Source organism: Penicillium chrysogenum, assembly GCF_028827035.1.
Source record: "Penicillium chrysogenum strain IBT 35668 chromosome Unknown utg000005l_segment0_segment0, whole genome shotgun sequence".
NCBI lineage: Eukaryota > Fungi > Ascomycota > Eurotiomycetes > Eurotiales > Aspergillaceae > Penicillium > Penicillium chrysogenum.
The window spans coordinates 3,092,878-3,108,253 of NW_026622753.1; the positions used below are offsets into that span (position 1 = coordinate 3,092,878).

The window sequence follows — 15,376 nt, forward strand, 5'->3', positions numbered from 1 at the left end:
CTTTCACCCCTTTTTATCCCTCTTTCTTATCAATTTTTATCGATTTTTAACCGTATAAACGCTTTTATATCGAAGATACTTCGTCGAAGTCCTTATAAGCGCCCTAGCGAGTCCTCGGGGACTACTAGGAGTTTTATTACTACCGCGCGGGATCCTATTAAGCCTATAGATACTAAGCCTAGGCGTGTATCACTTATTTTTCGTAAGTACTACGACGCGGAGCCGGGACCCTAGGACGTAGAGCTAACTAAGGCCGCGCGTATCGAGCGGTAGGCGAGAGAGTTATATATAACCCTAGGGAACACTAAGGTAACTAGGTCCGGTAAGGTCGATATTAGTAAGGTGAGCCTCGTTCTCGTGAACCTCCTAGAGGAAGGATATCGAGGCGACGACTTCCGTTAAGCTAGTTAGATAGCCGCCCGGAAGCAATTAGGCGTTTTCGATAAGTTTCCCCCTCCTCTAAGCTCTCCTAAAGCTCTCGGAGGTATAGGCGGCGATAGTGATAGTGATAGTGATAGTGATAGTGATAGTGATAGTGATAGTGATAGTGATAGTGATAGTGATAGTGATAGTGATAGTAATAGTAGCGCGGCCGGTGGTAATAGCGGTGCGGCTAGTAGTAACGGTAGTGTAGGAGGTGATAATAGTAGCGTAGGAGTGGGTGCGGTTACGGCCGGACCCGCGGGTGTAGGTAGAGGTGCTAGAGGTGTGGTTACTACTCCGGTTATTACTAACTATAGCGGCGACGGGAGTTAGTTATATATTCTACTTCCTATCCCAGCCGCTACTATTCGTTTATAGGCCTAAACCGACGCTAGTAAGTTTTCCCTACTCTAACTATACCCGTTTAGAGGCTAACTACTTCGTTCTAGGTAAAGGAGTGGACGCTACTAGGATACCTCTCTTTATACTTCTCTCGAAGAGTTTATAGGACTAATTATAGTACTATATAGACCCTAAGCGCACTAAAGTTAATTAGCGCGCTACTAAGGACTATACGGTATCCTCGGTTATAAACGTATATATAGCCCTAGGCTAAATAATTAGCTATAAAGCCCCTCTAGGTAAAGCTTACACGTCTTATAAGAAAGGTAACGGTCCGTTTTCCTCCTACCGGATTGTTTTCCTCGCTAGGTTAGGTTTCTAGTAGTCGTTATCGTATACTTACTACTAATAGTCTAGTACGGCTAATAAATATACCCTTTATAAGTACCTTTTTAGATAGTTTTATCTTCGCTCTTTTTCTAACGTCTTCTAGGCCTAATCGGCGATCTTACTAATAATCCTAATAATAACTATAAGACTCTATTCTAAGTGTATAACCTCGTTCGCCGCTTCTAGCCTAATAGTATTTTACTTAAGGCCCCGAATATACTCGTTTATACCGATAGACCTCCTTATACGGGTAAGAAGAAGGCTAGTAAGGAGAAGGGATAAGCTATTAGTCCTAGTAAGGCTCCTATTAATCCTATTACTATACCTCCCGCTAAGGATAAGGGTAAGGGTAAAGCTATCCCGGCTTCCGCTAGTCTAGCTAAAGCCGGTAGTGCTATTACCACTCCCTCTAAGTCTATAAAGAAATGTATAGCTAGTGACGCCCCTAGCGGTAAGGATAAGGGTGGTTAGAAGAAAAAGCGTACTAAAGATATACTTAATCCTCCTAATACTATATACGCTACGCCCCGCTCTAATCCGGCTTTCGATAGTGTGATATACACGACTCCCTTAGACTAGCCTAATATCTACCGGGCGGAGGATAAGCTATAGTTCTATAACGTTTATAAACGTCTCTAGAAAGTACGTAAGCGCGTCCGGTATAATTATACCGCTATATAAGATCTAGGGCTTAAGAAAGGTTAGCTAAAGGAGGGTAATATCACTAAAGCGGAAGGTAACGGGTCCGAGGATAGTAGTTCGGACTCCGGTGATATTCTAAACCGTTAAGGATAAGGTAAATAGATCTTTATAGTTAGTTTTCGGGCCTTTTACCCTCTTTCTACTTATATTAGTTCTTATTAAGGTCTTACACCTCTATTTATACGTTTAAGCGTGCGTTTCGAGGCCTTATACCTCCGTTTATATAGTAACGCGATTCGTTTTTCTTCGAGTCTAGTCCTCTATAGGCGACTCCTTCGGTATTATCACCGGAAATACAATTAATCTTCTAATACCTAGCTTCTTATAGCTATAAGCTCTTAGATTTCTCTAGATAGGGGTAGAATAATAACTATAAAAGGGTATAAGGTTCGGCTCGAGCCTTATTTAGGCTTATAATAAGCGTCCTTAGCCGATTTATACCTATCGGATTTATCTTATTTAAAATCCTTAGATTCGTAGTCGTTTACTTCCGAGTCCTACTCGTTAGTACCTAGCGGGCCCTACTCTAGTGCTTTATCGATAGTTTTCTTCTATCTCTTACACGCGGCTACTTATATCTTTATAATAACACGTTTAGCTATAATTTCCTCCCCTAGGAATTCCGTATAGGCTCCTAAGCGCCTAAATTCCTACTATTCCTCTCTTATAAACGTAGAGAGATCTATATAAATTAGCGGAGGGGGTTCTACCTTATCGAGGATTTTATAGAGTTCCTCTAGGCGGCCGATCTTTTAGCCGGCTTATTATAGAGCCGACTAGCTAGCCGGCGATATCTATAAGCTAGGATTATCGCTAACGTTTACGTCCGTTAGTCTCGTACTGTTAATAAGGTTTCGGAGAATACGTCCGTTTAGTTCGGCGAGGGCGTAAGTCCCTAATAGATAGGCTTATATAACCTTATATAGCCCGAACCACGTACTCTCGAACTTCTATTTTACTTTATTCCTTACTAGGACCTAATTATCGATCTTAAAGCTAGTCTTAGTGACTATAGAGTCCCGGATCTTTTATTTCCGGATAGTATAGATAAGTAAGAGCTCGTTTACCTTAAAGCGGGTATCCGTAAGTTATTAGATTTATTCGTCTTAGTTAGTTCCTTCCTAGGCGTTAGGTTATTTACCTCCGTTAGCGACGATATAGGGGTGTATACTATAGACTAGGAAGTAGGGACTCTTTCTTATAATAGCGTGTTCCCGAATATAGGCGGCGAATAGCGCTTTTATAAGGTATTCGTCCTAGAGTCTTATAGGCTTATCTATAAGGTATTTCGTAAGTATATAGCTAATAAGACCGTTAAAGTTCTCTACCTTACCGTTAGTGCGGGGGTAGTAGGGGGTTATCGTCCTATAATAGGCTCTTAGTAGACTTATAAAGTGTTTTACGGCTCTAGATAGGAGGTTTATACTATTATCTAAGAGTAGTTCGTTAAATACGCTATAGTATATATATAAATCGCGGAATAAGAATTCCGCGAGGGTTTCTTCGGTTATATTGGGGACCGCCCGGGCGACTAGCTAGCTAGTTATATAGTCGATTACTATAATAATCTATCGATTTCTATTTAGTGTAGCTAGAAGTGGGCCGATAAGGTCGATACCCTATCGTTCGAATAGGCGGATACCGCTTATCACTATATATTATACTACCTCTTATTTAAGGCCTTTATAGGAACCTTATAAGACTTAGTAGTTCGGGTAATTCCTTATAGACTCTTCTATATCGGCTCGGATCGATAGCCACTAACCCTAGGGGCGGATTATACTATTAAAGCCCGGGAACCTAAGATAGCCGAACTCGTAATAAGCCTTCCGAAGGAGCTCGGCGCGGAATAGAGGATCTAGGTATAGGGAGATAACTCCGTCTTTATACGTAAAGATAAGTTATCGGTTATCTTCCGCGGGAGCTCGAGGGAATATCTTAGTAGTTTAGAAACTAAGGCGGTCGGTATATTTCTTTATAGCTCTCCTAAGAGCTAGGTCTTCCGGTTCTATACTATCTTATAGGAACTAGATCGTGGCTATAAGCTATTCTTCTTCCGGGATACTATACACTATCGTTATAAGCGTAAGGTATCTATCACTAATAGGCCTTTCGAGGCTTATATTAGCTTAGGTAGTTCCTACTAAGTCTAGGCGTTGGCTAATAGCGTCCGCTATAACGTTCTTAGAGCCCTTCCGGTATCGAATAGATAGCCGATACTATTAGAATTCCGCGATCTACCGGGCGAGGCGCTTACTATATTCTCTTATAGTATTTAGATACTATAGGGATACGTTATCTATAATAATAATAGTCTTAAACCGGTCCCTATCGATATACCTATCCTATATATAGATAGCTTCCTTAATAGCTAGTAACTCTTTCTTATATATAGGATAATTTAGCTCTACGCTATATAGTTTATAGCTATTATATACCACTAGGTAGAGTTTCCTATCGTCGTCCTCCTATATAAGGACTATACCGAGGGCCTATTTAGAGGTATCCGTCTCGATAACGTATAGTCGGTCCCGATCTAGCTATTTAAGGACCGGGGCGGAGGCGAGGAGGTCTTTCACTTTCCGAAAGGCGCTCTCGTAGGCCTCTATCTAGGTAATAGAGCGGAAACGTTATTTATAAAGTGTACTATCACTTTCCTTTAAGAGCTTATAGAGTGGTATATATACCTTTAAAGAGTTATAAATAAATCGGCGGTAATAGGTAGCTAAACCGAGAAATTAGCGGATATTATAGACGGTTTAGGGTCGCGGCTATACTTATATAGCCTTAATTTTAGCTAGGAGGGGTCGTATCGTCCCGTTTCCGACGATATAGCTATAGAATTCTAATTTATAAGTTATAAACGTGTATTTAGTTAGTAATATATAAAGCTACTATTTCTTTAGGAGCGTAAGGACTTCCTCGACGTGTTTCCGGTGCTCCTTAAGTGTGGCTAAGAAGATAAGGATATCGTCGAGATATACCACTACGTTACGGCTAAGAAGGGGTCGTAGCGTATTATTTACGATAGATTAGAAGGTAGTAGGTATATTATATAGTCCGAACGGTATAGCGAGCTATTTATATTTCCCCTAAATAGTGTTAAATACGGTTTTTTCGATAGAACCCTCCCCTATACGGATCTACTAATATCCGGCTATTAGGTCGATCTTAGAGAGGATTTGTATATTTCCGACGATATCTAAGAGCTCTTAGATTTATAGGAGGGGGTATCCGTTTTTAGCCGTTATATTATTTAAGGCCCTATAATTAATATATATTCGCTATTTCCTATATGGTTTATAGGCGAATACTACCGGGAATCCCTATACGCTATTAGACTCGCGGATTAAGCCTTTCTTAATAAGATCTTCGACTTATTTAGCTTATTCGTCGAGCTTCTTAGCGGAGAGTCCGTACGTATTAATATTAATAGGAGTATATACTCCCGTATCGATCCTATACGCTATATTACGTTCTAGGGGAAGTGCTACCGATAATTCCGCTCGGAAGAGATCCTTATATTTTATAAGGATCTATTAAATCCTAGGGTTGTCGCTCTTAGATAGCCCTAGTTCTTTACTCTTATATCCGCGATTAGTCGGGCGGACTATAAAGAGGTAGGCTTCGCTCTTCGATTTCCGGAGGAGTCGGCGTATTTATTTAGCCGATATTAAGTTAAGGTATACGCTTCCTCTTATAACCACGCGAGAGTTATTTATAGGGTAGATAGCGTATATATAGTGATTATAATCCGTTAAGGTTATAATAGACGTATACTAATCGATATATAGGTTCTCGGTCTAGAGGAAATCTCGGCCGAGGATTATATCGTAATCGGTCGGGAGAATCTAGGCCTTAATCCGTCCTATCTAACTACCGATTTTAACTAGGAGGATAGTATAACCACCTATTTCTAGCCGCTCGCCGTTTACGATAGTAACTAGTAACGGGGTCTTAGGTTTTCGTACCTAGATCTATCTATCTAACTTCCTAAGGACCTATAGAGAGACGAATATATCACTTACTCCGCTATTAAAGAGTATATAAATAGATATTAGGTCGGCGTCTCCTATATAGATCTTTCCCCGATAAAACGTTAGAGAGTTATTAAGGACGTTTAGGGAAGCGGATAGATAGGGGGATTCTTTCCTCCGCTTTTATTAAAGGTATAAAGGAGGCTCCGTTTAGGCTAGTATATAAGAGTTTATAATATAATAAGGGTTAAGAATATTATCCGCGTTAAATAGTGGTAGCTCGGGAGCCTATATAAGGCGGCCGATAAGGGCTTTTACGTTATATAGCCGCACTAGTTTTTCGACTAGCGGTAGGGACGCCCGGAGGTAGCCTTTTACTATTATTTTATCTCCTCCGTCTTTAGTTTCCGGTAAGCGTAGGCTAGATATCCCTATTTTCTATAATTATAACACTTATAAGTTTCTTTAAACGCTAGGGGACCTCTTATAAGGCGAGATTTAATAGAGTTAACGGCGGTATTAATATCTATAACGTCTAAGTGTCTTACTAATAACTCTTTATATCTCCGAGCGATAGCTCGCCCCTATTCGTATTAGGCGAAACGGAAGATAACGTCTTTAATTATCTTAGGCTAGTCCCGTTCTTTAGCCTATTTAGTATAGTACGTAGCTTTCGTACTAGTGATAAATCGCTAGATTAGTATAGGGTCCGGGATATCCTAATTAAGGTCGGATATAACCTATTAGAGGTTCGCGGTATACTCTTATATAGATTAGTTTCCCTACTTAAGAGTTTCGTAACGCTTATAGAGTTTTTCTCCGCGAACTCCTATTTAAGCTATTCTTTAAATAAAGTCTACGTCGGGAAATTATCGGTACTAAGTAGGTTATATTATCGCTCGCGTTATTCTAGGCGTTACTAAGCGACCTTTATAAGTTTTCCTAAGGTATATAGTATCTTTACCTTATTAGGGGAATTATAACCGGTAAGCTTTACTAGCTCCGAGAAGTACCGATTATAGTCGCGGGTCCACTTATAGGCGGCGTTATTAAGGATAGCGCTATCGTAATTAGCGATTGCCCGTAAGTCGTTAAGGAATCTTTTATAGGTGTTTTTATCTATAGTTTAGAAGGCTATAGCTATAGACGAGAGAGGTTTCTCGGTAGGGTTTAGTAGCGGCGGTTCTCCCCTAGGAGGGAGATCTAACCTATAGGATAGGTTTACTACTATATTAAGGGCGGCCATAAGCCGCTCGGTTTCGGATCGCTCCGCTTAAAGGGCCTAAGCCCTATATATAGCCTATTCGACTAAGGGGTTAACCTATTAGGGGTTAATAGTGGAATATATATATAAGAAGATATTCCGTTCTTCTACTTCTAAGAGGTTAAGGGCTATATAGACCTCTACCGGGAGGTTAGCTATAAATTCGGCCTCGGTATTTCCTTAGGCGGGTTACGCGGATATAATTGTTTCCTAGCGGGGACGATAGGGGGTTTCTTTTCTTAGAGGAAGTAGGAAAATAGTAATTCTATCTTCCTCTTATTAGGTTAGGGGGCCGTTTTTCTTTTAACGGCGCCTAGATACGGATCTTACTAGGTAGTAAGACGTCTATTTCCTTACAGATCGACGTTTTCTTCCGGCCGGACGCTTATAGATCCGAGACTTCTCCTTAGAGTGCTATATCCCCTATATTTTATTAGGGGGAAGGGTGTCGTCCGGCTAGGCGGGTCTATTATAAATCTATATTACCTCGTAATTACGCGATTTTTATTAATAGACCCGCTCCGTGTTTCGGAGGGGAGACCTTATCTCCGTATCTCTCCGTTTTTCCTCCGTCCTCGGTCTCTATTATACCGAGAGAGCCGGGGGGAAGGAGAGAGGAAAAGAGGGTAAAAATAGGGGTTTTTAAGCTTTCCTACCTAGCATCCTAGGTCCGTAGGATCGTTATCGGGATAGGACGAGAGGGTGTTAGCACCGTTCCGTCTTTAGGGGACGTCTACGGTACCGTCTCGTGCCTCCCTAGGCCAACCGTAGAAGGTGGCTTATACCGATATGCTACTAGATGAGATTCGGAAAGGATCGCATGGTTTGTATTAAGTTAGCTTTGCCAACGACTAAGTACTACGGAATACAGTAACGATAGTGTATATAAGTGCAGAAACGGATCCATATGGATCCGGCCACTAAGGCATAAGACATGTTTATATAAGGAAATGGGCTTCTGGGATCACAGGTCTTAAAGCTTTCTTATATAGCGATAGGGGCTTCTTAGCCTATTCCGACCCTTATTCGATAAGTTCGCTACTTACTTCCTATATCGCCGGTTAGTAGCCCTAAAGCGAATATAGTTTTATATATATCCTCCTTTAGGTAACCCGATAGTAAGCGGCGTCTTTTAAAGTACTCTTAGTAGTTATAGAGCTAGTTATTAGCTACGTTTCCCTACTAACTTCCTAAGTACTTTTTAGGCTATACTAAGTCCTATAACTTATTAACTACTTCCGAGCGGTACTTACTAGCTACTTATTCGGCTTAAGGGGTAACGGCTTAGGGTTAGATAGCCTAAAAAATAGCCTCTAATAGCCCCTATAAGATACTAAAGACTAGTTCTAGCTATAGTACTCGTTCTTAGTCGTTAATCGGAGCCTAGCTAAATACCTCGTTTCTCTTTAAGGCCTTTAGGAAGCGATCGAATACTTATTATATCGCCGGAGGGAGGAGTTTATAGAACTTATTTAATATTAGGCGAGGTACTTATTAGGCCTTTTCTTAGCGTCCTAGAAGAGGTTATTATCCTCCGCCTTCTTCGGGGGAAGTAATATCTATTATTTAGCGAGTTCTCTCGTATTAGGGATTACTTCTTAGGAGGAAAGTTATTCACTCTTTTAATAGTCTACTTCCCCCTTTCTATTTCTTAGGATACCCTACTCTATATCCTAAGGATACGATCCTTAGCCTTCGAGGGTTTATACGGCTAGTAAGCGAGGTCGCTACTAGACTTCCTCGCTACTTACTACGATCCCCTCCTTAGCCCCTTAGATCGAATTCCTATAGCGAGAGGCTCCTCGGGGGAGGCCCTCGCTAGCTAGCCTTCTAGAGAAGCTACTTACTTATTTCTAGGATCTAGCGAGGCTAGCACTTATAGGGAGTAAGTGCTACTTTCGCTAGCTCGCTATAGTAGGCGAGGCCGTTAATATAATATGCTACTAGATATGATTCTATAAGGATCGTATGGTTTCTTATTAGATAATACTAGCTAGTCTATAAAGGTAGCTATAGTTATATAATCTCCTAGGCTTCGCTTCCTAGCTAATAGAAACTCCACTTCTTCTATACGCCTCGCTGGCTTCTTAAGCCGTAGTGGCCTTAGGCTCCCACTTCCTATAGAGTGCCTGAGGCGACTAAGGGAATGCAAACCCTGTAAACCCTTCGGGACGACAATAAAGGAAAAGCGCCATTGCCTAATTTCCCTAACCAAGACAGAAAGTGTTGCATGCCTCGTATCGTAAACCGCAGCTTGTCCTGCAGTCCTATTCCGTTAAAGCGAAACGGTCCACCACAACCTGGTTGTATTGGTCTCGAACCTCAACATCCGAAAAATCAGAAGCGAAAACGGCACGCCAAAGCTTCGTATCTGGAATTTCTATACTTGCATGAGCGGTTCCAGCTAACATACCTAGGTAGCATATAGCAAGAACGCTTACCGTATGAACGTGGTGACGATGTCCGGCAGTCAATGACTAGCCAATCCTCTAGTAGGCCTTGCTGGATCCATTTTCCGTATGCTCCATCGGTTGTAAATCTCTGGCAGTGGTCATGCAGTCGATCACCTTCTCGTAGAAGTTCAATTCCCCATCTGACGCTGCTAAGTCGAAAGTCGATTCTGCCAACGCCGTCTGGCGACCATTCGCTAGTGACATTCATAGCGTACCCAAGAACGGTATGAAGAGAGCGATAAAATTCGTCCTGGGAAGTTGCTTCAACTGGTCGAATGATAGCACCGACACCAATCCGAGTTACGGCCCGCAGGTTTCGCTTAGAGAACTGCCTCAGTGTAGCTTCTGCAAGTGCTTTGACATCCGGAAATTTCTCTCGTGGGAACTCGACTCCAGGGTCCGCGAGATAGTACTCTACAAACCTGTTCCATGTCTTAGTGAAGGGGAAGCCGGATAAGAGAGCGCAAAAGGGAGATGGTACTGACTTTGCATGCAAGTTTGTTGGCAGGATGCAAATGATCCCTGTACCCCAACTGTCAAGAGCTTCTGTATGCAGGGCGAGAGAGTCTGTATTGCTAGACTTGACATAGTCTAGAATTGCAGTACTATACCGATAGAAATCGATGATAGTAATTGTCTCAGCTGGCTTCTCAATGGCGTTGAGCTCGTTGTCTTTTACAACGATAAAACCGCTCAGTTCTGGCACTTCACTAAGCTCTGATAATATGGTTTCCAGAGCGTAGTAGGGAGGAAGTTGTCCATTAAGGTCACAGACAGCTTTGTAACGAAGTTTCATAGTATGAATGAATTCTTCGCTTATTATAAATTGACTCCGGGATAGCTTCTTGAAGCTTCTTATAGCTGCTTTCAAAGCACTATGACCTTCACCCTTCCTATGTTTCTTTAATTCGGTAAGAAACTCGTCGGCGAATTCAATGGTAGATCCTCGAGCATTGATTTCCTAGACCAGGGTGTGATCCATACTGCTCGTCATCTATATCTTCACTTATAGGGAAAGAGTATACCATGTCTCTCCATTTGGATCGTACTAGGGAATGTTAGTGTTGATCAGATTGTGAAGCTTATGACTTCGCAATATCTTTTCCACTTGGTCCACCTAGGTGTTAAAGTCGGTACGCTCTTTCAGCGGTGGTGTGGATTTGTACAGGTTGAAGCTTCCTACTTCAGGTAGGCCAACAGCTTGGTCTGCAACAACGACGTCTCGCTTGGCGTGCCAGTTTCGGTTTGGTGCCAGCTACATGGCGGCAGGTTGGTTAGAGGATTCAGCCATCGTGGCTGATGAAAAATGAATGCAGTTCTCAACGTGAGATTCTACAACAAAGTTTCTTTGTCAAAAGAGATAGTACTCCGGTGAGATACTCTCTTTGTAAAAAGTGATAAAGAAGTGAGAAATGCACCCCTTTAAAGAGATATGCAAATCCAAAGTGAGATATACTATCCAGTAGTATTCTCAAAGAAAAGTGAGAGATATAGCCTTCAAAGCTATTCTCCAAATGAAGCAAGATATAACTAGCGTATTGATAGTGCTATTCTTGATAGTGAGGCTCCCCCGCGGGGAGATGCTTTGTCTGTTGACGAAATATGCTCCGTAGGCACTCCATGGTGTAAAGAGTCTGACAAGGTAAACTATGATCCAGATTCTAAGCAGGTGTGCATCGGTGGAAGGAATGAAGCGGATCGAGGACGCTGGAGAGGAACGTGTTGGAATAAAATACGGCATTATTCCACTCGACCAACACAAAAACCACGGTTAATGTGTATAGCCTAATGGAGGCCATACCCCAGTTTGACAGAACGTAGTTACTGCCCGTGTACTGCCAATAATGACATATCATGTGCCTGATATAGTGTTGGGTCGCTGGCAGAATCTTACCGCCTAGAGAGGCTCCCAGATGGCCTACCTACCTAGGTAGGTATAACTAAGAGGATAATTAGATAAGATCTAGGTCACGTGATATAAGAGCGACCCCCTTATGATATGGGTGCTTCGCTAACGCTCAGCAACAATGTATGTAGTGTAGTTACCTTCAAATCGTTTCTATAGTTACATCCTAACAGTTATGTTTATACTGTACAAATGTGTTCACACCTTGACTTCCCAGATCCGTTGATAGAACCAATTGTACACCTCCATTAAGACCGGCTCATTGACAGTGAGCTACTTGATGAATTGGAGAAAAGATATTTCATAATCTAATGCATTATCTGCACGGGAATGTACATACAGTACAAGAGTACCAGGTAATTGTGCTTTCACCACATCGGTGACTTGACCATAACAGGTATGTTGATAAGAAATACATGTAGCGTCCAAATATGCACGTACCCTTTCCATTTGTGCAGGACCACCCCGTGGCCATTTTGAATGAATGTAGTTAAAAGCGAACCCCCAATATGTGTGTTCATGCATGCCGGCCGTAAGGATCATGAAGGATCATACACCGGGCGTATGATGGAAATGATCAGCAGAGCCAAAGCCTGGTCAAGCAGTCAATGCAAAGCTGAGGCCCATCAACCCCATACCTGCAACAGCGAACCCGATTCCCATTCCCCGACGATGGGTAAGACCAAGTCCCTCGCTGAAAAGCTGCAGTGCAACTGAAGTCATCACTCCGGCCGTGGCGGCGAACATACCTCCATAGATCCCCCACGAGGTACCTGTGGCATCGTCGCTACCGTGTTGTCCGGTGCTCCAGATCCAAAGTGCGGCTAGGCCAGCACCGGCTGGTTGGCTGATACCTCCCAGAAGACTGGACCAGAACATTGCCTTCCAGCGGGAATTGAGGGCTAGATAGAGCGGAAGTGCCATGGCGAAGCCTTCCACGATGTTGTGGATGAATAGAGCCAGGAATACTGTCATACCGAGGGTTGGGCTGGCGTGGTTGGTGGCATAGGTGATGAACCCCTCGGGAAGCTTATGCAGAGCAATGGCGAGTGAGGTCTGGAGTCCAATGGAGAGGAATGCATTTTTAGGGACGTGATGGTGGTGCTGGTTGCCACCGGCAGATTTGGGACGCCCGGAGTCGATGTCGTCGCGGTGGCCATGAGACTCGTCCTGATGTTGATGCTCGGAATGGGGATGATGCTCAGAATGGGGATGGTACTCAGGATGCGAATGAGATAGATGACTTGAAGAATGCTGGTCTAGGATCTGAGACGAATCGGACGATGTAACATCTGGTTGTATGTGGTGCTGTGCAGAGATCCTGTCAAAATACCCCCCTTCCGGGGCAGTAGGAATATGTTCATTGTCAGCCTCAGTTTCCGCGCGGGAAATATCTGATTCCAGCGGCACGGATAGACTTTCGCGATGCAGCAAAGCGGGTCGTGGGGGTTCATCGCTGTTGGGTGGCGCAAGCACCTTGGTGCATTCGAGACCGCAGGTTTGGGAAACCCCAAAGCAAGGCCCGTCCTCGTCGCAGGTGGATTTTACGCCACCCATGAGCGACGTAATGCGACGCGTTAGTATTGCCCGCATCGTCTCGCGTCTCGGCGCCGGCTCAAGATGTTGGCTCCGTTGTACCACCGCTGGCGTTGACTTGAATGAAGTTGGCTTATTAGGACGCAGCAGCGGGGTTCGTTCGGTATGTCCATTTGCACGGTCTTCGCGTGCGGGCTCGCCGCGCTCGGGATCTCCTTCCGACCCGTCATGGGTATGGGCACAGTCGACAACATGAGATGGGATGTATCGGTGTGCAAATGCAGATAACAGTTGAATGCCTGCGACTCCGGTAATGAAAAGGCCGATCAAAATATATGCAGATACAGCGGGAGAGAAGCCGGCGCGAGTGAGGTATTGCTTCGAGGTGGGGAGCATGCTATAGAGGGAGGTAAAGAGCTGCCTAAAATTAGTACAGTCCATGGATTTCCTCTAGGATGATAGCTCACCATGACTCCAGCGCTAAGACATAATGATGCCGACAGGAAGTTACTACTGTTGGCTATTTGGAAGCTCTTGCAGTGGGAAAGCGCCTGCACCAGCACATCGACACAGATGATAGAGGAACCAAGAACGCAGGCTGAATACAATTAGTGATGAATATTTGTGTATCTCCAGCGACACTTACCAACACCTGAGACAGCGCTCATCACCCACCCCCGGAGGTCGTTGGCAGACATGGCGTGGGGAGTTGAAGAAACCTGAACGAAAACGGTGATGTAATTTGCTGGTTGGCGGTCAACCCTTTGCCTCTTGTCTCTATCTCCTTCTCTCTAGGGAAATGAAAACATGATGTTCGTGGATGAGCATTTATAAGTCAATCACCTGCGAAGGTCTGAGGGCAGTGCATATTCGTCCCCAAGGTTCTCACTGGACTTCTGCAGCTCACCCCCTCATGGCTGGGATCTGCAATGTGGAATAAACGGTCTGGCATGGTGTATCTCTATATTGAGAGTCTCGGAGACTATAGGATATGGAGTAAAATGGTTCAACCTGCAGAGGTCTATGAATACTGTGTCATTGCAAGCTGTTGTGTGATCTTTGACCCATTCTCATATGATGAAGGGACGCATGCAAGGGGCATGCCACTGACAGTATCTGGTGATTTGAATGATTCTAGACTCAAATCACGAGAACCATGATATCCAAGAGCAAAAGAATCAAGAGAATATCAAGAGAATACATATAAACAAGCCATCTCCCATGCAGATGCAAGTGTTCAGGGGGCCATGTGATGTGATTGGCCCGTGACTCCCCATCTGTTTTATTGTCTTTTGTTTCGGTTCCTGTCTCTGGACTTAACCAGCCCTACCTAGGTATATACACCCAAGGGACACTCAGCCATGTCCAAAGCAACTCTGGCTGTTATTGCTGCCGCCAGTGCAGCCACTGGAGCTGGTGTCACTGCGCTGCTCTTCTCCGGCAAACCCTCAAAGCCCCAACAAGAGACTCTCTCCCCGACACCGACAACCCAAAACCCTAAGGTGCCGGTGCCTTCAACCATCCCAAGCCCAACCCTAGCATCCAAGCTAGCCACCGGACCCGTGGACGCAGCAGGAATCCTCCAATATGGCTTCCCGGGCCCAATCGCCGACGAGCTCTCCTCGCTCCCATTGCACGGCGCCTACGACCGACGCACACGTAACCCATCCTGGGTTGCAGAACACATTACACCGGAATCCCTGCGCATGAACAATGCCGACCGAAAGAGGAGCACTTTCTTCGAGGACACGACCATCCCGGCCATGTTCCGCGCCAAACTGTCCGACTATTTCCGCTCAGGCTATGACCGCGGACACCAGGTGCCAGCCGCAGACGCGAAGTGGTCGCAGGATGCGATGGACGGTACATTCGCACTGAGCAACATGTCTCCGCAGGTCGGCGAGGGCTTCAACCGCGACTACTGGGCGCACTTTGAGAATTTCTGCCGTGATCTCGCTAAGCGATACCCCTCTGTTCGCATCGTTACCGGCCCCCTGTACCTGCCTCACCGTGACCCGGATGGAAAGTGGCGCGTTAATTACGAGGTTATTGGTAACCCGCCTAATGTCGCTGTGCCCACGCACTTCTATAAGGTTATCTATGCCGAGGATGGCACCAACTCGCCGACGAGCAAGGTTGCGCTCGGTGCTTTTGTTCTGCCCAATGCTCGCATTGCGAATGATAAGCGTCTGACTGACTTCGAAGTTCCTCTCGAGGCTGTTGAGCGTGCTTCTGGTTTGGAATTCGGCTCTAAGTTGGACCTCAGTCGTCGTCGTCGCTTGTGTCAGGAGGTGTCTTGCTCGATCACTGTGCGCGAGTTCAACAATGCCAATAAGCGTTCTTGAGCTTGGGGCATAGGAGGGGAGAGAGACTAGGTTCGCCT

At 44.4% G+C, this 15,376-nt stretch overlaps 3 protein-coding genes across 3 annotated transcripts; 1 reads left to right on the plus strand and 2 right to left on the minus strand.

Moving 5' to 3' along the window:
* Positions 1–9,365: 9,365 nt before the first annotated feature.
* N7489_009561 (uncharacterized protein) lies at positions 9,366–10,043 on the minus strand (the record flags this gene model as incomplete). Its single annotated transcript, XM_056715311.1, has 3 exons — positions 9,366–9,478; positions 9,540–9,965; positions 10,037–10,043. 3 exons carry the CDS (start codon positions 10,041–10,043, stop codon positions 9,366–9,368), a joined length of 546 nt encoding a protein of 181 aa, XP_056562933.1.
* Positions 10,044–12,054: 2,011 nt separating this feature from the next.
* N7489_009562 (Zn(2+) transporter ZRT3) lies at positions 12,055–13,691 on the minus strand (the record flags this gene model as incomplete). Its single annotated transcript, XM_056715312.1, has 3 exons — positions 12,055–13,410; positions 13,461–13,591; positions 13,640–13,691. The coding sequence occupies 3 exons, from the start codon at positions 13,689–13,691 to the stop codon at positions 12,055–12,057; spliced, it is 1,539 nt and encodes a 512-aa protein (XP_056562934.1).
* A 663-nt stretch (positions 13,692–14,354) lies between these two features.
* N7489_009563 (DNA/RNA non-specific endonuclease) lies at positions 14,355–15,338 on the plus strand (the record flags this gene model as incomplete). The annotated part of the gene is made up of 1 exon (XM_056715313.1): positions 14,355–15,338. One exon carries the CDS (start codon positions 14,355–14,357, stop codon positions 15,336–15,338), a length of 984 nt encoding a protein of 327 aa, XP_056562935.1.
* Between the last annotated feature and the right edge of the window lie 38 nt (positions 15,339–15,376).